General features: G+C 43.2%; 1 protein-coding gene across 6 annotated transcripts in view; it reads left to right on the top strand.

Annotated features, from left to right (window-relative positions):
* MAX (MYC associated transcriptional regulator X) overlaps nt 1-27,057 on the top strand; it is a 163,364-nt gene that overhangs the window by 99,369 nt on the left and 36,938 nt on the right. For 2 of the 6 annotated variants that reach the window (XM_068133748.2, XM_068133758.2), the window contains exons 2-4: nt 4,820-4,927; nt 10,323-10,364; nt 16,620-16,743. In XM_068133748.2, the coding sequence (XP_067989849.1) occupies nt 4,820-4,927; nt 10,323-10,364; nt 16,620-16,743 (274 nt within the window). The remainder of the gene's footprint in view (nt 1-4,819; nt 4,928-10,322; nt 10,365-16,619; nt 16,744-27,057) is intronic. The other 4 variants (XM_078767095.1, XM_068133766.2, XM_068133785.2 and 1 more) reach the window with 2 other exon arrangements.

The following is a 27,057-nucleotide window of genomic DNA, read 5'->3' as shown; positions in this document are numbered from 1 at the left end:
GGGACCCGTAATAATTGCCCTTGGGACCCGTAATAATTGCCCTTGGGACCCGTAATAATTGCCCTTGGGACCCGTAATAATTGCCCTTGGGACCCGTAATAATTGCCCTTGGGACCCGTAATAATTGCCCTTGGGACCCGTAATAATTGCCCTTGGGACCCGTAATAATTGCCCTTGGGACCCGTAATAATTGCCCTTGGGACCCGTAATAATTGCCCTTGGGACCCGTAATAATTGCCCTTGGGACCCGTAATAATTGCCCTTGGGACCCGTAATAATTGCCCTTGGGACCCGTAATAATTGCCCTTGGGACCCGTAATAATTGCCCTTGGGACCCGTAATAATTGCCCTTGGGACCCGTAATAATTGCCCTTGGGACCCGTAATAATTGCCCTTGGGACCCGTAATAATTGCCCTTGGGACCCGTAATAATTGCCCTTGGGACCCGTAATAATTGCCCTTGGGACCCGTAATAATTGCCCTTGGGACCCGTAATAATTGCCCTTGGGACCCGTAATAATTGCCCTTGGGACCCGTAATAATTGCCCTTGGGACCCGTAATAATTGCCCTTGGACCCGTAAATAATTGCCCTTGGGACCCGTAATAATTGCCCTTGGGACCCGTAATAATTGCCCTTGGGACCCGTAATAATTGCCCTTGGGACCCGTAATAATTGCCCTTGGGCCCGTAATAATTGCCCTTGGGGCCCGTAATAATTGCCCTTGGGACCCGTAATAATTGCCCTTGGGACCCGTAATAATTGCCCTTGGGACCCGTAATAATTGCCCTTGGGACCCGTAATAATTGCCCTTGGGACCCGTAATAATTGCCCTTGGGACCCGTAATAATTGCCCTTGGGACCCGTAATAATTGCCCTTGGGACCCGTAATAATTGCCCTTGGGACCCGTAATAATTGCCCTTGGGACCCGTAATAATTGCCCTTGGGACCCGTAATAATTGCCCTTGGGACCCGTAATAATTGCCCTTGGGACCCGTAATAATTGCCCTTGGGACCCGTAATAATTGCCCTTGGGACCCGTAATAATTGCCCTTGGGACCCGTAATAATTGCCCTTGGGACCCGTAATAATTGCCCTTGGGACCCGTAATAATTGCCCTTGGGACCCGTAATAATTGCCCTTGGGACCCGTAATAATTGCCCTTGGGACCCGTAATAATTGCCCTTGGACCCGTAATAATTGCCCTTGGGACCCGTAATAATTGCCCTTGGGGACCCGTAATAATTGCCCTTGGGGACCCGTAATAATTGCCCTTGGGGACCCGTAATAATTGCCCTTGGGGACCCGTAATAATTGCCCTTGGGGACCCGTAATAATTGCCCTTGGGGACCCGTAATAATTGCCCTTGGGGACCCGTAATAATTGCCCTTGGGGACCCGTAATAATTGCCCTTGGGGACCCGTAATAATTGCCCTTGGGGACCCGTAATAATTGCCCTTGGGGACCCGTAATAATTGCCCTTGGGGACCCGTAATAATTGCCCTTGGGGACCCGTAATAATTGCCCTTGGGGACCCGTAATAATTGCCCTTGGGGACCCGTAATAATTGCCCTTGGGGACCCGTAATAATTGCCCTTGGGGACCCGTAATAATTGCCCTTGGGGACCCGTAATAATTGCCCTTGGGGACCCGTAATAATTGCCCTTGGGGACCCGTAATAATTGCCCTTGGGGACCCGTAATAATTGCCCTTGGGGACCCGTAATAATTGCCCTTGGGGACCCGTAATAATTGCCCTTGGGGACCCGTAATAATTGCCCTTGGGGACCCGTAATAATTGCCCTTGGGGACCCGTAATAATTGCCCTTGGGGACCCGTAATAATTGCCCTTGGGGACCCGTAATAATTGCCCTTGGGGACCCGTAATAATTGCCCTTGGGGACCCGTAATAATTGCCCTTGGGACCCGTAATAATTGCCCTTGGGACCCGTAATAATTGCCCTTGGGACCCGTAATAATTACCCTTGGGACCCGTAATAATTACCCTTGGGACCCGTAATAATTACCCTTGGGACCCGTAATAATTACCCTTGGGACCCGTAATAATTACCCTTGGGACCCGTAATAATTACCCTTGGGACCCGTAATAATTACCCTTGGGACCCGTAATAATTACCCTTGGGACCCGTAATAATTACCCTTGGGACCCGTAATAATTAGCCTTGGGACCCGTAATAATTAGCCTTGGGACCCGTAATAATTAGCCTTGGGACCCGTAATAATTAGCCTTGGGACCCGTAATAATTAGCCTTGGGACCCGTAATAATTAGCCTTGGGACCCGTAATAATTAGCCTTGGGACCCGTAATAATTACCCTTGGGACCCGTAATAATTACCCTTGGGACCCGTAATAATTACCCTTGGGACCCGTAATAATTACCCTTGGGACCCGTAATAATTACCCTTGGGACCCGTAATAATTACCCTTGGGACCCGTAATAATTACCCTTGGGACCCGTAATAATTACCCTTGGGACCCGTAATAATTACCCTTGGGACCCGTAATAATTACCCTTGGGACCCGTAATAATTACCCTTGGGACCCGTAATAATTACCCTTGGGACCCGTAATAATTACCCTTGGGACCCGTAATAATTACCCTTGGGACCCGTAATAAATACCCTTGGGACCCGTAATAATTACCCTTGGGACCCGTAATAATTACCCTTGGGACCCGTAATAATTACCCTTGGGACCCGTAATAATTACCCTTGGGACCCGTAATAATTACCCTTGGGACCCGTAATAATTACCCTTGGGACCCGTAATAATTACCCTTGGGACCCGTAATAATTACCCTTGGGACCCGTAATAATTACCCTTGGGACCCGTAATAATTACCCTTGGGACCCGTAATAACTACCCTTGGGACCCGTAATAACTACCCTTGGGACCCGTAATAACTACCCTTGGGACCCGTAATAACTACCCTTGGGACCCGTAATAACTACCCTTGGGACCCGTAATAACTACCCTTGGGACCCGTAATAACTACCCTTGGGACCCGTAATAACTACCCTTGGGACCCGTAATAACTACCCTTGGGACCCGTAATAACTACCCTTGGGACCCGTAATAACTACCCTTGGGACCCGTAATAACTACCCTTGGGACCCGTAATAATTACCCTTGGGACCCGTAATAATTACCCTTGGGACCCGTAATAATTACCCTTGGGACCCGTAATAATTACCCTTGGGACCCGTAATAATTACCCTTGGGACCCGTAATAATTACCCTTGGGACCCGTAATAATTACCCTTGGGACCCGTAATAATTACCCTTGGGACCCGTAATAATAACCCCCTGGGACCCGTAATAATTACCCTTGGGACCCGTAATAATAACCCCCTGGGACCCGTAATAATTACCCTTGGGACCCGTAATAATTACCCTTGGGACCCGTAATAATTACCCTTGGGACCCGTAATAATTACCCTTGGGACCCCGCTGAAATTACACCTTTCCCCTTTTGAATCAAACACGGTGGGTTAGAATAGCTCTTCATTTTTGATGGATGGAAGGAAAGGCAAAGCCAAATATTGAAGTTGATGAAAAGATGAAATGAAAGCGATGAAAGCGAAGACTGCGATGAAAAGATGAAATTGACCTGAAAAATATTACTGGCGATTTTTTCCCCCCTATAAACAACCGTGCATTGTGGGATTCTGATCCATGACAATTGCATTAAAAGGTCTACATATACAAGTCATGATGAGTGCCACCCATTTTCAGGTGGTACAGTGAATAAAGTAGGATGGTCAACCTTTTATACAAGCACTAGACAACGTAATGTTTAGAGTGTCCGCTCTGTCTGATAGGGTGGGGGTTCAAAACCCGGCAGAGTCATACCAATAACTTAGAAAAAACAGGCAATTCCCCAATCCCCATGGCACTCACCTGGTGGAATATAGCAGTATACTATACTGACTGAAGGTATTTTGAACAGTATCACGGTATTTTAAACTAATTTAAATGGTTGCCAGGAGACAGGGCAGCGTGTAGAATCGTATTAACCTGATCATGAGATTTAAAACTCCCTTCGACCCCAATTTTTCTAATTCCATGAACAAACTTTGGTATATCACGGTTGATGAAGGTTGTGCTGAAGTGTCATCAAAATTGTGTGTGTAGTTTCAAAGAAGAGAGCAAATACCTATTTTGGGGGGTGGTCGACCCCCTAGACCGCAATTCTTATTTTTTTTTAATTTATAATACCGTGAACAAACTTGTGTTCCAACATATCAAATATCATTTGAGCCAAGTTTGCTCACAATCCCATCAGCAGTTTTGGAGAAGATATTGGAAGTGTTTACGGACAGACTGACGGCTGGACGACACGCGACACGCCATCCCATTATCTCCCTGGAACTATGTTCCAGGCGAGCTTATGTGCTGCTTCCTTGGTTGATGCTCAGCATTTAAAACGATAGAGCATGGGCAAACAATGTTGTGAAGGCAATGGCAAACCACCCATGATAACCGTTGCCAAGAGACTGCTTTAGCAGCATAAACACTCTGTATATCGAGTATGCTAAAGGTTTGCTTTTATACAAGGTTTTAAAATGTATGGTGTGTTTCATCAGTGAGCTAACACCTTAATCTGTGGAATTAGGAAAATTGTTTGCTGCCATCCTATCTTGACAGAAAATGTAAAATAAAAACGTACTCATGAACTACCTGAACTCTGATGGCTCTGCATTGGTTTGCACATTGTGCTGCAACACAGTTTCCCCTCTTGATTATGTTATCGTGAAGGTCTTGACCCAAACGGTGACTCTTCATTTCTTGTGCACAGGCAGACAAGCGGGCGCATCATAATGCCTTGGAGAGAAAGCGGCGAGACCACATCAAAGACAGTTTTCATGGCCTGCGCGATTCTATCCCCTCCTTACAGGGAGAGAAGGTACACTAGTAAACCTCATGCTTCCTCTTCTTCAATAGATACATCGATGTTTTTATTTTTTTCCCAAAAGTTTGAATGCCCTCAGAATTTACTCGTTTTTATATTTTGGAATGAATACAAAAATTCATATGTTTTTATGCAGTATGATAGCACAGCCAACTTTAGCTTTTTAAAGAGCACTGTCAAGATGTGGTCAAGGACATGTAGTTGCTATTGAAGTCAAAATGGATGTTTTAGGACGGTATGAAAGAGGTGGTTGTGCAGGTGATATGAGGACCAGGGAGTGATTGGTACATTCAAGGTGTGTATTATCTCCAAAGAACATTTGCAAGCCTGATAGCACTGGCCAACAAAATTTTAAAAGTTTTATGGTTCTAGTATATTTTGAGGAGATTCTAACCAACATGAACCTGTAGATTTCGATTATGATATCCAAGTTTCACTGGCACATCCAGTTTTTGAGATCCAGTATACCACAGGAATACCACTTTATTTTAAATTCACAAACCTCTTGTTGACCCTGAGAAGGTATTCTTACCACCACTTCATTTGAAACTTGCTTTGATGAAGAACTTTGTGAAGGCCATGGATCAAGATGGTGTTGGCTTCCACTACTTGCTCATGAAGTTCCAAGGCTTTGTATCTGAGGCCAAAGTAAAGGCGGGTGTTTTCAATGGTCCTCAAATTCGTCTTGCATTCACTAATCAGGACTTTGTAACGAGACTATCTGAGCTGGAAAGCGTTGCTTGGGATAGCTTTGTGGCTTTTGCTAACAATTACCTTGGAAATTTTCGAGCACCAAATTATGAAGAGCTTGTGGACAAGATGTTGAAGAGTTACCAAGCGCTCGGTGCTCGAATGTCACTCAAGATACATTTCTTCCATTGTCATCTGGACTTCTTTCCACAAAATCTTGGCGATGTCAGTGATGAACATGGAGAAAGGTTTCACCAGGAAATTGCCATTATGGAGACTCGATATCAAGGCCGATTCAATCCAAACATGATGGGCGACTACTGTTGGACTTTACAGCGTGAAAGTGATTGCTCCTACAAACGCAAAAGTAAAGTTCAGAAGCACTTTTAATGTGATGTAAATAAAAACTTAAAGTTCAAATTATTTTTTGTGATATTTTATAAAGTTCATATTATTTTTTGTGATATTTTATAAAGTTCATATTTTTTGTGATATTTTATAAAGTTCATATTATTTTTGGAGATTTACAATTTTTTATGTGATGTAAATAAAAACTTAAAGTTCAAATTATTTTTGGTGACGATAAATGGACTTATTGAGACTTAATCAAGAAATTCGCATTCCCCTAAATATTTTTCCCACATTTATGTTGTACTACGTCAAGGTTACGTGATAGCGAAATTTTAGGGTCAGATTCGGATTCGTGGGCACCAAATTAGTTGGAAACAGTTGAAAATAAGTCAGAACCAATTTGGCTGTTGACCAGTGTAATGATTTAATGATTTGCAGTTCAAATCAATTGATAATGATCAGATGACTGTAAAGTAATTCTGGAATGCCGTTACAATAAGGGATGCTCCATGTAATGTTCAAAAGTGTTGGAGGGAAGTCACCCATTCCCGTATGAATGGTGTATTGGGGGAGGGGGAGTGGGGGGGAGAACTTTGCCCTCAATTTAACGACTTTAAGGGTTTCGACCTGAATAATGATGTCGAAAGCACGACATAACGTCGTCAAATTGGCCAATACTGTCGGCTTTGATGAGGTGGAGGTGGGTGATGTGGAGGAGTTGCTGGACTCGTACCAGGAGAGCTCTCAAATGAGGACCGTCTGCTGTTGGAGAAGAAATGCCAGGTGGATCTTAAATCCTGCCCACCATTTCTACCCACGCCCATTGTTTGTCTGCCTCCCTCTGTCTTGGCCTTCCCTTCTGCTGTTGGTGTTTTCCCCCTCTCTCTGATGTTCCTTTTGTCCTCTTGCTTTCTGATTTATTCAGTGTACTAGTACTAGCTTGTCGACAAGCCTCGACTATACATTAATAAATGCAGGTGTGTTGCAGAATTGGTGTGTGTGTGTGTGTGTGTGTGTGTGTGTGTGTGTGTGTGTGTGTGTGTGTGTGTGTGTGTGTGTGTGTGTGTGTGTGTGTGTGTGTGTGTGTGTGTGTGTGTGTGTGTGTGTGTGTGTGTGTGTGTGTGTGTGTGTGTGCGCGCGTGCGCGCGTGCGCGTGCGTGCGTGCGTGCGCGCAGTTATGAGACGTCGTGATGTCGTCAGGTTTGGGTTGGGTGGTGGGGGAAGGCAGAGGTTTGTGCTCGTCTGCAGGTGGTTTAATCTCTCAAGGAGGAGTTCCAACCTTCCCTTAACGCTAACAGCGACTGTATAAGGAATTTGCTGCGAGGAGGGTCAGGTTCGGGCGGCTAAGATGCAGGAAGGCCCTTTGCAAGGATGGATAGCCCAAGGAAGATCATTTTGGTGACCCCCTCCAGTGAGGGCACAGCAAGGAAGCTGTGCTAGTGCTTTGGAGTGGGTATAAGGTGGGAGTGGAGGGAAGAATAAATGGGTTAGTTGGGACTTATTTTAATTTGTGGCATTTGTTTTTCTCCATGGGCACCACAGACTATTTATTGCAGCACTACCCTCATTTTTTCGCAGCCTTTTTAAGGGCTCATCGGATTTTTTTTCCTTTTCATTTTTACCATGATAGGCCATGACCACACCAGATAAATGGATGCTATGACCTTGCTGAGGGGAGGCAGGCATTTTTCAAATAAAGGTACAACGAGGACATGTGCATTTCTGTTCTTGCTATGAAAGGCATGTAGTCACGCACATGATTGGGTATGGGCTCCACAGTCCTGAACTGGAGCAGATGGCATCCACTGGGGATTGTTGTCTTAGTAGTTACTGTGCCTTCAGAAAGTATTCACACCTTGACCTTTTCACATTTTGGTGTGTTCCAACCTGAAGTTTGAATGGATTAAATTGACATTTTTGTCACTGATCTTCACATAATGCCCCATAATGTCAAAGTGGATTTTTTTTTTGATTTTTTTTTTTTTTTTTTTTTTTACAAAATAATGAAAAATGAAAAGCTGAAATGGCTTGAATCAATAAGTATTCAACCCCTTTGCTATGGCACTCCAAGCTGAGCTCAGGTGCATCCAATTTCCTTTGATCACCCTTAAGATGTCTCTACAACTTGATCGGAGTCTACCTGCGGCTAATTTAATTGATTGGACATGATTTAGAAAGAAACGCACCTTTCTATATAAGGTCCCACAGTTGGAAGTGCATGTCAGAGCAGAAACTCTACCATGAAGTCCCAGGAATTGTCTGTAGAACTCCGACATAGAAATGTGAGGAGGCATACATCTGGGGCGGGTTATAAAGCAATTTATTGTATTGAAAGTTCCCAAGAGCTCCATCTCCATTGGGATTTATTTTAATTTGTGGCATTTGTTTTTCTCCTTGGGCACCACAGACTATCACACCACTACCCTCATTTTTTCGCGGTATTTTTAAGTACTCATCAAATTTTTATTTTTTCATTTTTATCATGATGGGCCATGACCACAAGACATAAATGGATGCCTTGACCTTGCTTCGGGGAGGGGAGCATTTTGCAAATAAAGGTACAACTCAGAGAATGATACAGACTAGTGAGGTATCCATGCTACGCACGGGTGGGAGGCCAGAAGCAAACAGACAATACAGAAACGGCGAATGCTAAAGCATGAAACCTATAAATTCCACATTCCTGTGGCACCTTCAGTCGCACGTCAGACATGGACAGCAAGTTTGTGAAGGACTTCCATGAAAAACGTACCCGTTCGCAAACAAACGGGTACTTTTGTTCCATACCCAGTCAATGGCGATTCCAATCATCAATTGATACTTTAACAAAATGGTTTTAAATGACGGTTGTATTGGGATATCATCAAACCAGCTCATTGCCGAAATCTGTCCACTTCCGCATTCACGGCAGATTCATAATTCTCATCAAAACTAAACTATTTGTAGAATTTCAATAAAAGCCACATCACTGTTCATATCGGTAAATATTATTCATTCCATCGTGTTTGGGAAAATTGGAAAACTTGGAAAATTGGAAAAACATAGCCTATTTTACTCCGGGGGGTCCCAGAATTACCCACCCAAATATCGTTGCGATCGGTTCAGCCGTTTTTGCAGTACCTGGGAACAGACGGGCGGCTGGACATTTGGTGACTTATAATAAGATAACATATGGAAATGGAAAGAATATGGATCACTACCCAGACCCTTCCTAGAGCTGGCCGTCCAACCAAGCAAAGCAACCGGGCAAGAAGGGCATTGGCCAGGGAGGGGACAAACAACTGAATTACCACTCTGACAGAACTACAGAGTTCCTGGGCTGAGATGGGAGAACTTGCCGGAAGGACAACAGTCTCTGCAGCACTTCACAAATAAAGGCTTTATGGGAGAGTGGCCAGATGGAAGCCACTCCTAAGAAAAAGGCACGTGACAGCACACCTGGAGTTTGCAAAAGGCATGTGAAAGACTTTGAGAGAATGAGGAAAAAGATTCTGTGTTCTGATGAGGCGAAAATTGAGTCTTTGACCTGAACGCAAAGTGCTACGTCTGGCAGAAGCCGAGCACAGCTCATCACCCATCTAACACCACCCCTACCATGAAGCATTGTGTTGGCAGCATTATGCTATGGGGATGCCTTTCAGTGGCAGGGACTGGAAGACATGAGGATAGAGCGAACAATGAATAGAGCCAAATACAGGCAAATCTTTGAGGAGAACCTGCTTCAGAATGCAAAAGACCTTAGACTGCAGTGAAGATTTACTTTCCAACAGGACAATGTCTCCAAGCATACAGCCAAAGCAACACTGGAAAGGCTTCAGAACAAAAATGTGAAAGTCCTTGAGTGGTCCAGCCAAAGGCCACACTTTAATCCCATAGAGAATCTGTTGAAAGACTTGAAGATTGCTGTTCACTGACACTTCCCATCCAACTTGACAGAGCTTGGGCAAATCTGTAAGGAAGAATGCAAGAAACTCCCCAAATCCAGATGTGTAAAGCTGATACAGATATACCCAATAAGACTCAGGGCTGTAAATGCTGCCAAAGGCACTTCAACAAAGTATTGACTCGGGGGCTTGAAGACTTATGTAATCTAGATATTTCTGTATTTTCCATGGCTGTTTTCATTATTTTGAAAAGAAATTCTAAAAAATATATCCACTTTGATATTATGGGGTATTGTGTGTAGATCGGTGACAAAAAAATCTTAATGTAATTCATTATAAATTCAGGCTGTAACACATAAAAATGTGAAAAAAGTCATAGTGTGTGAATACTTTCTGAAGGCACTGTATGAATATAATTGTCATGTATTCCTGTTTTGTGTTCCTTTCATTTCTCCCTGTCCCAGGATTGTTCCTTTCCTCACCTAAAGGTGAAGACCTGGAAGGGGGTGGGTCTATTATCTTTGAAATTTTTGAATGTGCATTTTTGATTGTATATTGTAGGATAGTGATGGTGCCATCTTCCACAGTTTCCTCTAATTTCAGTTAATTAGAGCATTAATGATGAACGATTAAAAGCCTGGCTTTGGGTGACCTTGTCGGCAGCCCAAAAGCAAGGTGAGGGGGCTGTTATGTTTATGGGGAAGGAGACATTAGTTAGATTAAGGCCTTGGATGGTGTGTATGTTCACGTAACTTTTAGACGCTCCTCCTCTACTAGTGCGTTTCTGGTCGGGTGTATTTTGTGCTGCCAGCGAGGAGACAGGTGATGTTTAGTTTCGAAATACTGAGCTTACGATGTTCCATCCATTTGTTGTATAGCATCAAATTGGGTGAGGTTGGGTGGAAGGATCCAAGGTGGGATGCGGGACATTTCCCTACCAACAAGATGACATCCCTCTCCCTGTGGCTGTCAGTGGACGCACATTAGACGGGCATTCGTTCGTTGTCAGTCGACAGTGTGGAAGGCTAATTGATGTGCACTGCTTTGGCAGAGAAGACAGTGATTGGTCTGTAACTTCAGCATGGGTGGTGGCGATTGGTTCGCAGCTTTTATATGGAAGGTGTACGAGACTCAGTGGTGTAATAGTTAGAGCGCCCACTCCAGGTCTGGGAGGTTGGTGGTACAAGCCCTGATCGAGTCATACCAGAACGAAAAATGCTGCCATGCTGCTTCCTTGCTTGACATTCAAATGAGCATTTAAAAGGACAAGAACATAGACGACCATTTCTTGAGGTTGGCATCCAAGGGGAGGAGGAAATTCCTCCTTCGTAAATGACCTGCTGAGAGTGGTGAGAAAGGCCGAGCCTTTGTTTGTGTTGACGCTGGTACCCAGAGTGCCCCAGGAAGTGTTGACACTTCCCTCAAGTTGTGGGTGTGTTTGTCTCATCTAACAGTCCTGTGTTATCTCGTGTATTTGTCTGTATGTCCATGTGTGTGGCAGCTCCAATACGAGCCTTAGATCCTGTTAATAAAAGGTGGCCTTTGGCTCAGTGTCATGCAGCAGATTGTGATTGGTTCGTTATTGTCTGCTTGCATAGGACAAACAGTGCTTGTAAGTGTCTGTCCTTGTGGGGAAAGAAGCCATTTCCTTGCTGTAGACATGTGTGATTTGCCAAAAGCCTTCGGTGCAGGTTCATGTTTCAGAGGGGAGGAGTGGGGGGAGGGGCGGAATTGTACAATAAGCCATTTCCCCCAGCACCCAGTCTGATTGGTATGGTTCCATGCTTTGGATACCTCTATGCTCCACTTCTACTTGTCACAGTGACTTCCTGGTCTGCTATAAGAGTTTCCCCTCACATTTCCGCCATTTTGTCATGCTGACAATTGGACTCATTTGGCATTCTTGGATTGGCTAAATCTATAATAATCCTGTTTTCGAACCAGTGCAATAGACCCTGCCAGATCACCAGCCGACGTTAATCATGTGCCGTTGGTTCAGAAAAGAAACTGTCACCTATTTTGGAACCCTTAGCTTCAGCATGCGATGTTAACTGCCTCAATTGTGGTAACATACCATGGTGAGATTGCTGTCCAGGTGACTACAGTGGAACCTTGACTTACGAGTTTAATTCGTTCTGTGACCGAGCTCGTAACTCAATTTGCTCGTTTCTCAAATCAAATTTCCCCATTAAAATGCATTGAAATGCTATTAATCCGTTCCAGCCCGCCAAAAACCACACCAATTTTTTTTTAAATATGCAGTATATATAAAAATATCTCGCGCTTTATATTTCACCTGTATGCAGCATACAAGTTGGCAGGATGGCCTGGACTGGAGGTACGCACACTTGACTCTAAACTGTCCAGCCTGGGTTTGAATCCCGACCCAGCTATAACCTGTCATGTCGGTGTTTCACAGGCAGGGTGATTCATCAATGTGTGTACCGCTAAACTGGGCGCCCCGTTTGCGTCCCATTAGTTGTTGGATGTTAAGGATCTCACCGTGTCTTCCACAAAGAGAAGGCGAGCTATCGCCGGCACTCTGAACAAGTTGTGGCCTGGCATGCTCTTCTCCTCTGCCGTTATATACGTCCTCCTCGGCATCTTTTTCCAGAAGAGCCCTGTCTCGTCACAGTTGAAGATTTGCTGGGGGATGTATCGTTCGGCTTCTATCAGTTCGGCAAAAGTTATAATAAAATCTTCAGCTGCCTTCACATCCGAGCTTGCTGCCTCACCAAGTCGACAACACGCACACCTCGCTCATGTTTTTCGACGATTGCGTGTTTTATATCCAAGCACATCATCCTCTTCTTCTTCTCAGTACTGCCCTTGGCACTCAATTACTTAGGACCCATGGTTAAAACTAAGAAATTTTCCAAAATAACCAAAATGCGAAAACAAAACAGCAGCGATATACGGCAGATATGCTTGCACGGCAAGATAACCACGTGACCGGAACCCACCTAGTGGCGGGTGGCGTAAGCTCCAAAATAACCAACATGCGAAAACAAAACAGCAGCGATATACGGCAGATATGCTTGCACGGCAAGATAACCACGTGACCGGAACCCACCTAGTGGCGGGTGGCGTAAGCTCCAAAATAACCAACATGCGAAAACAAAACAGCAGCGATATACGGCAGATATGCTTGCACGGCAAGATAACCACGTGACCGGAACCCACCTGGTGGCGGGTGGCGTAAGCTCCAAAATAACCAACATGCGAAAACAAAACAGCAGCGATATACGGCAGATATGCTTGCACGGCAAGATAACCACGTGACCGGAACCCACCTGGTGGCGGGTGGCGTAAGCTCGTAACTCAGATCTCGGCTCGCATCTCAAAGCAATAAACCGCCCGAGCGACGGCTCGTATCTCGGAAAACTCGTAAGTTGGTGCACTCGTAAGTCAAGGTTCCACTGTATATATTTTACGAGTGAGAGGGAACATTGCCCTAACCTTAATCAACCCTTTTCAAAGTTGCATAATATCAAAAAAAACTTATCTTGCATTTGTGTCAAAAAATTCACCCCACTGTTATGGAAAAATGTGTGGCACTGGCTCTTGGAATTGTAGAAGATGATTGATATCTTTGTTTTTTTAACATTTTAACTTTGTTTTTTGTTTGATGATTGAACCGTTCATTCATTCTCTTGTGAGGTGGTGGATTGGAGGGGAGGAGAGGTGTTTAATCTCTGTTCCTGGTGATTGTTGTTGTTTATTGGTGAATATTTTGGTTGATGTCATTACAGACAGCTTTTTTTTCTAACGGCTGTATTAGCGGTGTTTTCTGCTATTTAAAATGACTTATTTTGAATTTTTAAATCAAATTTCCTCATAAAGCAAAATTTAGAGCGTCCACTAGTCTGGGAGGTCAACTGTTCAATTCTGACCCTGGCTCAGTTGTACCAGGGACTTTTAAAATGTTAGGTGTTGCTTCCTCGCTTGACGTTCAGCATTTGGAGGATAGAGCTCGTATCGATCCTGTGGGTTGAGATCCCTCTGTGGGATGGGGGTTGGGGCAGAGATTTCTCCTTCAACATTCTAGTATATAATATGCTGCTGTTCTGATATGGTACTCCTGACATATTGGATGGATGACCTGAATCACAAACAATTGTTACGGGCCATATCTGAATATCTATTTAGCCTTTTATACTGTCTGACATCCAGCCTTGATTGCAAAGTTTGTCTAAATTTGCTCTTCAGGGACCCCTCTGCTCAAGTGTTTGTCTGATTTACTCTATGAGCAGAACAGTGGGTGTCTTTTGATTATCTTTCCCATGATTATTCCTTTTCGGCTCGGATACCACAAGTCATTATCTTCGGACCTACATTATTACCTCCGCCACTGAAGGTGGACTGAGGTTATTTGTGTTTTCACTCCTGTCTGTTTAAAGTCTGTCTGTGAAAAGGATATCTTAAAAAGTTGTGGGTGGATTCAGACGAATTTGGTGGAGAGGTTGGGTGGTGGCAAGGAACAAATGATTAGATTTGGGTGAAGATTCAAATCCAGGTCCAGAAGAGAATTTTTACGGCGTAGCCCATAGGGCAATGCCGTCTGGAACAGTGTATGTATGTCCCTCACAAACTTCCACCAATCACAGCTGAGGATTTGGTCACATGACAGGGACAGCAGGTCCTCCACTCAGCAGACCCAAGCCCGGCTACACCGTTGTTGAACTATTGGTCTTGTTCAGTGATTTTTCACAATTGAGAGATGGGGCTAAAACCCATATATAGCACAATATCGCAAAAGGTTATGGACGGATTCTGACGAAACTTGGTGGACTGGTTTGGTGTGTGACAATTACCAATCAATTCTATTTTGGTGAAGATCTGAATGTGGATCAAGATACGAGAATGTTTTAGTGATTGTTCACCATTGATAGATAGGGCAAAAAAACGATATAAAACCACCTTTAGAGGCCATTTTTCCCCGCAAAGCGGGGGTTGGCCTTTTTCGGGAACCGTGGTTGTTGTTGTTTTTTGGTCCCCTTTTTGAAGCAATGTTTTACGGCCGGATGCCCTTCCTGACGCCAACCCTTTTTGCCGCCTTTAACGACAAACAGGGAATTACCAGTGAACTGGTACTCAATATATAGCACGCCAAAAAACCAAACCAAAAAACCAAACCAAAAAACCAAAACGCCAAAAAACGATATATCGCACGATATTTCAAAACTTGTGGACGGATTATGACAAAACTAGGTGGATGAGTTGGTTACGCGACAAGAACAAGCGATTAGATTTTGGTTCAGATCCGAATCCAGATCTGGCCTATCAGTGGGTTACAAAACGTAAACTGTTCAGCCTGGTGGAGATATGTGCTCTGCAGAGTGCCGTTCTAGTTCTAGCTCTGTAATTGGTGATATTTCTGATTGTCTCAAAATCCAACAATTTTACCTTTTTGCTGGTTACTCCACCCTGTGCAAAATGGTTCATCACACTTGTGAAAGCTAGCTGGTCGTTGCTTAATCTCTTTCAGCAAACCTGGACAAGATAAGCCGCTTGTCAGCAACTTGGACTATGATGTCCAACGCAGACAAGCCACACACTCTTATGTTGCAAGGATTGACAATCAAACTATCCAATCCACTTCACCTGTCGACCACTGGAAGACTTGGTTGACCTTACTTTCTGCCATAACCTTTTCATATCGCCTTTTCATATATTCATTCATTCATTCCTCAGCCACAGAGCTCATCACAGTATACAAGGCTTTCATACAAAGTTTGATGGAGTATTGTCTCTCACTGGTGCTCCTGCTTCCCACCTTGCTCCTATTTTGCAGTTCAAAACGAGCACTTCCACACCAATGGTATCTCCTCGGGCAGGAGTTAGAATTCCTGAGGACAGTCACTTACATTGATGGCAATTGGCAGACTCGGTGGCAATCGGCGTGCTCAATATTATATGAAAGCTTGCTTCTGTCCTTGCTCCTCCTGCCCTCTCCCAAGCCATCTCAGGTCTAATGCTTCCCTCTGGAAACCCTCATCTGGTTACCCTCCCAAAGTCTAGACTGGATTCACATCTGCATTTATTTGTCGCCTTATTCTACCGATTGTGGAATCGTTCCCTGTGTCCATTGTCTCGTCTTCCTCACTTCAGTTTTTAAAATGCGCTCCCTCCCCAAGCTACCTCATATGCACTACCATGTTCTATTCTACACACATTGTTTTTTTTAACCCCCATTCTGTTCCTCTCTGGTGGGCCATTGTTGCTTGTTTTTGTTTTCTTCCTACTTGTCCATGTCTGCATCCCCTCCCTCCCCCTTATCCTATGATGCTTTATAAAGCTGATAACCATTGTTGTTCAGCTCTTCCATGAGCCTACAAAGTAGTATAAATAGTGCATGCCCCCACTGACTGTGGAGAGACAAGTGACATTTCTGGCAACCAGATTACCAGGAAGCTATGTCGCTTCTCCAAAGGCTTTTTTTTTGTGAAATGTTAAAGAGGGGGGGGGGGGGGGGAGGGTTAGGTGTGGGGGGGGGGGGGGGATGATAGCAAGTTCAATCTCAGATAGAATGTGTGTGTGATTTTATATATATATACAGTATATTAATTTTTTTCTCCATTTTTCCTGGACTCAATTCTATCCAGGATTTTGTTTGTATTTATTTATTTTATTTCTTCATCAAATTTGTCATTTTGTTGTACTTCCCATTTGCATTTTCTGGAGTTGATACATTTTGATCAATAATTTTTTTCTTAGTATACAACCTGATAGTTTATTCGTATTTTTGTTCTCTTTTTCAGGCCTCTCGTGCCATGATCTTAAACAAAGCAACCGATTACATCCAGCATATGAAACGGAGGAACAGCAGTCACCAACAGGATATCGACGACTTAAAAAGGCAGAATTCCATCTTGGAGCAACAGGGTGCGTACATATATTGAGTATTTCTTGAGAACTTGACATTATGCCATTTATATATGAGTAGGCATGAAACTAATTTGCAAAATATCTTTGCTAGATGTTGCACTTGTGATACTACATCTTAACGGTTTTTCATTCCGCTGTAGCCTCTTGCTACAACAACAAGGCATTGCACATCAGTTGTCAAGGAAAATAGCCAACATGCAGCACAGTCGTGAAATTAGAGAGAGATCACCACACAGACATAATCAAAACACAAAATGCTTTACTACAAGGCTATGTGACTTCATCTGGGGTCAGTTTATTTCAATGTGTCAGAAGTGCGAGTTATTTTGAGAGAATTGTCAGAGAGGCTGTTTTTGCTTTCTGTTGTCGAAGATTACAAACGTGTTTATCGGGAAGGCAAACCCAACTGATGGGAACCGGAAGTTCTGCAAAGCTCATCACCATTGTGTATCATTCCTTTGACAAGCCAGAGCCTAACATCAAGCTTACCTGTGGTCAAGTCTCTCACCATCTTCCAAAGCCTGGTTTTAGCTGCTCATGTCTGTCTCGAGTGCACATTCCCCTTTCTATATTTTCACCCCTAAAGGATGCAGTCATGCTGAGTCCTGTTCTCCACTATGGATGTGTGCCCCAGCATCACATAGTCTCTCCTGGATTCTGTGGAATCGAAAACTCTCAGAATTATTGGAATCTCCTGTGATGAGGCCAAAAGGCATGTTGCTTTCACATCACAAGCAGGTCAGTGGTCTCTGTTTTGTACCGCATCTTCTCCAATATTGCTCTGTCTGCTCTGTCTTTCGACCCTATCTATCTACTCCACGATGCACTCAATTCTTCCAGTTACCCACTCCTGGTTAAACTTCCTAAATCCAAGCTGACTGGACCCATCAACTCTTTCATTGCTCACTTTTCCAATCCACGGAGCCACCTTCCTGAGGCTGTTTTCTCTCATTCTTCCATTCAGGGCTTTAAGCAAGCATGCACTGCCATCTCTTGTCATCCCCAATTCTGTCCCATGATCTTTATTGCCCCATTTCTTAACCCAGCCATTTTACTTACTTTCCTCCATTTCATCTTTTCATGTTCAATCATTCATTTGATGTTTGGCTCGCTGTCGTTTCTACCTTGCTCTTCCGTAATCATAACCCTCACTCCTGTAAAATGAAAAATAACTAGAATTGCCACTTTATAACTGCTGGCCGTGATGACCGGTTTCCTCCGCCTCCCCACTTTCATACAACCCCGCTTTCATTGGGCACGCTTTATTTGGACATGCTTTGATACAACCCCGCTTTGATACAACCCCGCTTTGATACAACCCCGCTTTGATACAACCCCGCTTTGATGCAACCTGCGCTTTGATGCAACCCCGCTTTGATACAACCCCGCTTTGATACAACCCCGCTTTGATACAACCCCGCTTTGATACAACCCCGCTTTGATACAACCCCGCTTTGATACAACCCCGCTTTGATACAACCCCGCTTTGATACAACCCCGCTTTGATACAACCCCGCTTTGATACAACCCCGCTTTGATACAACCCCGCTTTGATACAACCCCGCTTTGATACAACCCCGCTTTCATCATAATTAAAGCAGCACTGAAAAGTCACATGGTTGGAGAAGATAAAATGTAGCGTTTCTTCTTCTTCACACAATATCAACTGCTACCTTCCAGACAGTACAACCAATCATGTTGAAATTTTATACACTTGTTCCACTTGATGACGTGTACATTAGTTTAAAGTTTCACGTTGATCAATCAAGCGGTTCAAGAGAAATTTCTTTTTAACTCAACTGGACTATGTCTAGCTGAGTTTTTGCCGACACCCAGTGTCCGTCGTCTGTCTGTCTGTAAACAATTCGACGTCTACGCTCTAAAAGTCACAAATATTGATTAAATTTGATGAAACTTGTTATGCAGCATCTTTAAGACATAAACTAGTTTGGGATTGCATTTGGGTGTTGCACGCCCAAAAATGGGCGCGGCAGGGCGGCCATATTGAAAAATCAATTTTTGTCATATATTTTTAGCACATATAAACTATATAGTTTGTGGTTCTATTATGCATATTCTCACCATATTGATATAGACCAGTTGAGTTCAGGTTCCCTGGAACCTCTAGTTTAATATTCCCCTTCAATTATTTATGGCTGCTAAACCGAACAACCCATCCCATTGATATTTTATACACTTATTCAACTTGACCCCTTCTACACAACTTTAAAGTTTCACGTCAATCAATGAAATGGTTCAATAGATACAAGGTGTTTAAGATTCTTGTTGCATTATTTATTGCTGCCAAACCATGTGATCTATCATAAATTCCAAAAGGTTATTTTATCACTCAGACATGGGGAACATATGTGTGAAGTTACTCAATGTGATAAAAAATGAGGGAGGGGGTCGGTTTAAAAGTTTATGCTTCAAAAAATTATAGCTCCCAAAACCATGTGACCTACGACGTCAGCACCCACAAACTTTTTGTTCGCCATGGGTATGCATTCATGCTTGTAAAGTTTGGCCTTGATCTGTTCAGCCGTTTCGGAGAAAAAGGGTTTTTAGTTGTTTTTAAGGCTTTTCTCTTAAAACTATATGGCGGCCGAACCACGTGACCCATAGCATCATTTTTTTTTTAATCCATCAATTTATCCCTAGATGATGCTCAAAAAATTTCATTCTGATCGGATGAAGTTTTGTACTTGTGGAATTATGACATCATAATTGAGGCACGTATGACATCATCATTCACATGGGTTATTCTCGATGGAGGGATCTTTACAATGAGACATGTCTCAATTTTTTTCTGTGCAGCACTTTTTGAGATATAGAGGTGCAAAGTTTTTCGGTTTTTCCAAGGTGGCACCTGTACCACGTGACCTATGATGTCATAGTTAACATAAAAAATTCTACAGGAGTAGTCGATCCTCTGGTGAAAATTTCCTGTCCATCCGTCCGATTGCAGCGAAAATGATTTTTAAAGGAAATGAACCTGAAAAATCGCAGTGCCAGAATCTGTCACATGGCCTGAGAAGCTCATGCAGAGTTTCTTCTTCACACAATAACAGCTTCTAGCTTCCATACCATAGAACCAATCATGTTGAAATTTTACACACTTGTTCCCCTTCATGACGTCTACTTTATTATAAAATTTCAGGTCGATCATTGAAGCAGTTCAAGAGATAGTTTTTTTTTTTGTTCAATTATATTTATCGCTGCCAATGCATGTGAGCTATTGCAAATTCCAAAAGGTCCTTTTAGCACACAGACATGGGGAACATAATTGTGAAGCTTCCAATCGATATGATCAACAATGAGGGAGGAGGTAGGTTTTAAAGGTGTATGCTTCAAAACGTCATAGCTCATAAACCATGTGACGTATGATGTCACGGTCGCTGAAGTTTTTGTTCGTCATGGGTATGCGGTTAGTTTGGCCTTGATCTGTTCAGTCGTTTCGGAGATAATCGGTTTTTAACTCACCTGGACTACCGTCCAGTTGAGTTCATCACATACTGAACCCTTCGTCGTCGTCGTCGTCGTCTGTCGTCCGTTAACTTTTCGACGTTATCACTCCAGCGTCCACAAATATCAACCGATTCTGAACAAACTTGACATGCAGCAGCATTCTTACCCCAAGGACCAGGTTGGTATTGCATTTCAGCCCGATCCGTTGTAAAATGGCGGAATTAGGCGACCATTTTGTTTTTGGTCATGAAAATGACGTTAACACTCTAGCGTCCACAAATATTAACAGATTTTGATCAAACTTAGAATGTTTAACCCCTGCCACACAAGGTAGGTTGCTATTACATTCCAACCCGATCTGTCACAAAATGGCCGCCATAGGCCGCCATATTATTTTCAGCTCCGAAACGACGTTAAGACTTTAACGTCCACAAATATTGATGGATTTTGATCAAAGTTGGTGTGTGAGACTCTTACCACACAAGGTAGGTTGCTATCGCATGTCAACCTGATCTGTCACAAAATGGCCACCCTATGCCGGCATATTTTTTTTCAGCTCTTAAGAAAAGCACAATAATTTAGGACTTTAAAGTTGTCCAGTCAGTTCAGTTGAGTTCTGCTTCCCTGGAAGCTCTAGTTAGTGGTTATGGTGGCCGAACCACATGACCTATGATGTCATTTTTTTTTTTCTGCATCAATTTATACCTACATGATGCTAACTAGTCTTTATAAGGACAAGTCTGTTTGGGTTGGCATAAAAATGTAGAAAGCCAATTTCCTCAATTAAATGTTCACAGCTGTATGTTATCTGCCTTGAGAAAAAAATAAGAAATATGTCCTGCATAGCATGATACTTGCTAAATCCCTAAAATAAGTTGTTGGCCTATGGTGACCTCAAAAATAATTGGTGGTTGAATTCAGTGACCTTGTATGCAAATCTTATTCAGATTTCAAGTCAATCAGATGAAAATTGAGGATTTTAGAAATCTAGCCTATGTTGACCTTTTGGCCTAGGATGACCTCAAAAATTCTTGATGAGTGAATTGAGTGACCAGATATGCAAATCCGCTTAAAATTCTAAGTCAATCGGATGAAAATTGAGGATCTTAGAATTGTGGCCTATGTTGACCTTTTGGCCTATGGTGACCTAAAATATAATTGGTGGTTGAATTCAGTGACCAGATGTGAAAATCCTCTTCAATTTCCAAGTCAATCGGATGAAAATGGAGGATTTTAGAAATTTGACAAAGTTGGTGACCTTTGGCCTATGTTGACCTATTGACCTTTTGACCCCCAAAACAATAGGTTTCTTGCTTATGACCATCTCTACCATTTGGTGACGTTTCGTGAAGATCGTTTGAAAACAGTGAAACAGTCCTTCAGTGCAATGCGTTCCTCTGAAGTATCATGGGGAATGGCCCCCACTCTGGGCTGGTGAAGCTGCTGTCCATCTTATTACCTTTTGCAGCCATTGAGTTAAAGTCTCTCCTTGTTATTGGCATATCTTGGCAATAAGCAGAGTCCCATGTCTGGTTCTTGTCCATTGCAGGTAGGTTTATGTCTCTTCTATTTCCTCATGTCTTGTTCCACCGTCCTCTTGATCTAGCCCGACCAGATCACACACATTCTTTCAGAATCCCACACTTGATTACCCTTCCCAATTCCAATCTGAATGCTCATCTCTGTTCTTGCATCCATCTATCCTCTCATCTGTTGAACTGCCTCCTTGTATATGTTTTTCATGTTCCCTTTCTCCAGTCTTTCAAGAGTGCTGCTGCCCATTGCACCTCAAGCCTTTTCCCTTAACTATCCTGCCCTGTCCTGCTCTTGGTCATCCATCCCCACCCCCAAGCCCCATTACTTTTTCTTTTCTTTTTTGCCACGCACCCACTCATGTGTGATATCTTTACTCCCTTGTCCTCTTTGATCTCTTGTCAGCCTATGACCATGCTGCGTGCCCTCTGTCGTTTAGGTCCTCCATGAGCCTACATTTATGTTTACAAAAAAACATTCTAAACGATGGTTGTGTAAGGGCGTTTCTGTGGGGAAGTCAGAATCGCATACAACTTTGATTTGAAGGTAAAGTCCTGTTTCCTTCCCAATTTTGCGATTCCCTCAGTTGGCTTAGCGGTTAGGGTGCTGGCTTGGGATCCTAGGATCCTGGGTTCGAATCCCGGTCGATCGCTGAATTAACGCCAGGGGGGTTGACTCAGCCTGTCATCCTTCCAAGGTCGGCAAATTGAGTACCAGCTTGCTGGGATGAATGATCACGGTGTGTACCCCAATTTAGAATAGGTACACCATATCCCTGCGCAGCGTAAGAGGCAACCAAGGGTTGGCGTCAGGAAGGGCATCCGGCCATAAAAACATTGCCTCAAACAGGAAACCATGAGCTCATGGGGCCCGCAAGGCCAACCCCCGCTCTAGCGGGGAAAATGGCCTTTAAAACGATCATTCATTCATTCCTCAGTTGCATTCCCACTTGAGTCTCCGAGAGATTGCACCTTCCATGTACCACCGCCACCACAAATTTGCTAAGTTCCTGTTCTAAATCTCATTTTTGCACAAATTTATTTTCTGATACCTGTGAACAAAGATGTCAACCAAAATGAATCCTTAAACACTCTAAAATAGGCTGTTGCTGTTGAAATTTTCCTGTACTGTCATATGAAACAGAAAATAAGAGTTTTGATTTTGACTGATAAAATATTCATCGAATAAAACCGATAGTATTTTGGACCTACCTGATGGGAAATGACTAGCAGTGTCAGGCTCACGAGCAAGGTGACAGATGGTCTGAACTGACAGTGGGACAACACTAACCAAGGCAATGAGCGGTCGGGGAAAACAGTAGTGGACAGGAAGGGAGGAAAACCAGCAACTTCTAAGGGTTTGGCTTGGCAATGTTTTTGATGACTTTATGATATGTGAATCATAATATAGCCTTTAGAAATAACTTTAATGATCTACTGTCCTGTATTTGTTTTTTGTGAAACTTCATTTCAGCGATTGGAAATACGAATGTGGTTAAAAAAAAAAATTGCGTATTGGTTCTGCCAAGTGCTTTTTCGGTGTTCATCTCGTGCAGTGTCGACTTGGGTGAGTGACGTTCAGTGTCATTGTGGTTTCAAAGCACCTTTGATTATGTGGTTTTATCCTTGCCTCAAATGGACTTTTACGTGGCCGTTTCTGTTGAGGTCTAGTAGTTCTTGTAGCATGCTCTACAGGAGATAACTTGGAAATGAGGAGAGGCATTGGCTCTATTAATTCGTTGGACTTGCTTTTATCCAAGAATCATCAACTTCAGAAATCAGTGTTTGGACCGTTTTTAGCTCACCTGGAACGTAGTTCCGGGGAGCTTATGGGATGGCGCGTCTTCGGTCCGTAAACATTTGCAATGGGGGGTGGAGGGGAGAAGGGGGAGGAGTAAAATAATCGGTATATCACCAACAAATCAAAGAAAGGTGTTTGTAATCCTCAAACAACACATGATATCAATATCAGAAATAAATATGACTCCAACTTCTTTACTCGTAAAATAAGCTGCAAAAGACAACTTCGTGTTTGGCCGATACCGATTACGAAGTGGTAAATAGTGACGTCATAGTGCATTCTGGCCACATGAAGTGGATACTGGGCCGGATCGGTGCTGTGCCCGCAACTGATGGATTGACGTTATTGAGTGGTTGTGAAGCGATAACTTTTAAATCCCTTCTCTAATCAATTGGTGCATCAAACGGCATGGCATCCTGTCATTTTTACACGAATGAGCTACCACGTGCTCATTCTACTTGAGCTACTGAGATATGAAAATAAGCATTACATACTTGGCTGGTTGTGTGAAAAGCAAGTTTTATACAGTACAGGGAGTCCCAAATTACAAAGGGATTCCATTCCGAACAATTGTTCAAACTGTAAGTAAATCAATCGGCCATTGACTCTTTTCTAAATGTTGGTATTGGCACATGAGTGGGGGCCACCATACTCACTTGCTGATTGAATAAGCTTGGTGGGAGACCTACCATTACCTTGTTACCCGTGGGAGCATCGTTCAAAATAAGGTAAATGCCACGTTTAAAAATTTTAATATTTAAAGTCCACAAAGCTCACATTCATTTTAAGAAAGAGGAGTTTCTCTGCCTTGTCAAATGAAAGATAGTTTATTTTGTTATCATATGCTGCATAAGCAGCACTGAACAATTTTTCTTTTTCGTTAACATGTTGTATATTGTTGCGGATTCATCGCTTCCGCCTTTGTTGTTATTATATACTTGTAGGATTGTTAGTTTCATGTAATATTGTTGTTAAGATTTTTGTGTGAAATGGAGATGACTTTAGTAAAAGGTAAAAAGAAATGTTTGTGAAGGAAAAAGGAAAACGCGGCAAAGAAACCGGAAGAGGAGAGAGGAGAGAGGAGGATATCGGAGGGAGAGGAGACGGCCATGAGAGATACGATACAGCCGTGAGTCGCATCGAGGCTGTGAGGGGACCTTTTTGATATTGGTCACGAATGAATTGAGGCTTCCCGTGAAAGGGATTGCCCGCGACATCGTCCTGTATTGCGATTGCAATTAATCCTGCGTCTCAGGTTTTATTACCAGGCGTGAGCTATTTTTGGCGGGAAAGCAAGTGCCTTCATTACAGGCCGATTTGCCATTTTTTCCTCGAAGAGGCCGACCACCTGGTGTTCGTGTTTTGTCGTTGGGATTCCCATATCGACATCATTGTGTGAATCGCCGTTGGTTCCCATATCGGCTCGATTCCCATATCGACCTCTCACCTCATAACTCCTCGTTTACAGCCATGCCGATACCTGCCTGTTCTTGTCGTTCTGCACGACTTCGACCTTCACCCAGTGTGGGGATTCATGCAAGGACTTTGGGGAATGTTACATTCCATTCACGTTTGGCGTATCGTGAGTTTATTGCTTTGAGAGCATTGGGGAATGATGGTACCATCATATGCATTGTTCATTTGATGCAAGTGATATTTTCATGGTACTTTAAGAGTGTTATTATTACCCTCGCCAAAGGAGAGGGTATTGCATTTGAGTCCGTTTGTTTGTTTGTTTGTTTGTCTGTCTGTCTGTTTGTTTGTTTGTCTGTTTGTTTGTCCGCATAGAATAAATATGATTTTCTCTGCAACCGTTGGTCCGATTGACAGGAAATTTTCACCATAGGTGTAACTCCACTTGTATAATTTTTAATGATAATTATGACGTCATAGGTCACGTGGTTTGGCCGCCATCTTGGGGAAAAAAAACAACCTTGCACCTCCTCTATATCTACGAAAGCGCTGAATATAAAAAATTGAGACATGGCTCATTGTAAAGAACTCTCCATGTGGAATAAAATATATTAATGATGATGTCATAGGTGCCTTCATTATGACGTCATAATTCGACAAGTACAAAACTTCATCTGATCAAGATGAAATTTCTTAAGCATAAATTGGTGGAGAAAAAAAAAAATGATGACGTTATCGGTCACATTTTTCAGCCGCCGTATTTGTTTAACACAAAAGCCTTCAAAACCACTGAAAACACATCCTGGCGAGGGTCTGTGATCTCTGATTGCTCTGTCTAGTTGTGTATGTGAGAGTTCTTAATACAATTGTTTTGTTCGACACAATTGCATTGGTGTGGTTTTACCATGGTTTATTAGAACACTCAAAATAACAAATCTTTCTGCCGCGTTCCCTCTCGAGACTCTGAGGGGCACCGTAACCGGGGTTTGGGGAGGTAACACATAACAATATAATGGAGCTGTTGAAGGCTGCATGTGAAATGTGCCCCTTTTGCTCGGGGGCCCAGAATGCTGTCAGCCTGCCTTTGAAATGTGAAAATATGAATTTAACTGACCATTTGATGCACCCGGGTACGCCTGCAACTTCTGACGTCAATATGTACTTGGCGAGGAAGTAGGTACAGTAGGTTTTAACTTTTAACCTCAGCAGCATACGGCAATTGCGTTTTCCTTTGGCCATGCAACTGTTTCTAAAGCAATTGGTTATTTTATATGAACCAGGTGTGCTTTAGAATGCCTGTACCGATTACCAATACCAGGATTATCAGCCTGTGTCCATTACCAACATCGATACTGTACATGTCATCATAATTGCGTGTGCCAATATCAGTGTGTATATAATATGCCATCATCGAGTGTGCCAATTATAGCTGAGCAGCACACACTCGGTCAGCAAGACCGTGCATTTTATTTCGGGAGAAGTGTGTGCACGGCTGTGTGTATACTTTACACCCACATCACAACAACAACAACACAACATGCATTTTAAGGCCATTTTCCCTGCTAGAGCGGGGGTTAGCCTTGCGGTCCCCATGACAATCTTCTCCATTTTTCCCTATTTTCTGCATCTCTCCTTGTTAACCCCCTTGCCCGCATTTCTTCTTCCACCATCTTTAGCCAAGTCTTTCTCGGTCTTCCCCGTCCTCTACTTCCTTCTACATTCATTTCCATCACTCTTCTCAACCAGTCACTTTCATCCTTCCTCAACACATAACCAAACCATCTCAACCTGTTCCTCTTCACAGCATCAATCACAGGCTCTATTCCCATCATCTTTCGCAATTCATCATTTGTCTTCCTCTCTCTCAACGATACTCTGCACATCCACCGAACCATTCGCATTTCCACCCTTTCCAGCCTTCGTTGCTGCTCTACGTTCATTACCCATGTCTCGCTCCCATAAATCATAACACTTCTCACACATGCAGCATACACCTTTCCCTTCAGCTTCAACGACACTCCCCTCCTCATCAGCACGCCACTCAGTTCCCGAAACTTCTTCCATGCACATCTCTCTCTTGCAACCGTTGCCGAGTCT

This window comes from Myxine glutinosa, chromosome 1 (genome assembly GCF_964187855.1).
Source record: "Myxine glutinosa chromosome 1, kmMyxGlut1.1, whole genome shotgun sequence".
NCBI lineage: Eukaryota > Metazoa > Chordata > Myxini > Myxiniformes > Myxinidae > Myxine > Myxine glutinosa.
Note: the sequence above shows the minus strand (reverse complement) of the source record. Positions and strands in the feature narration are given on the sequence as shown.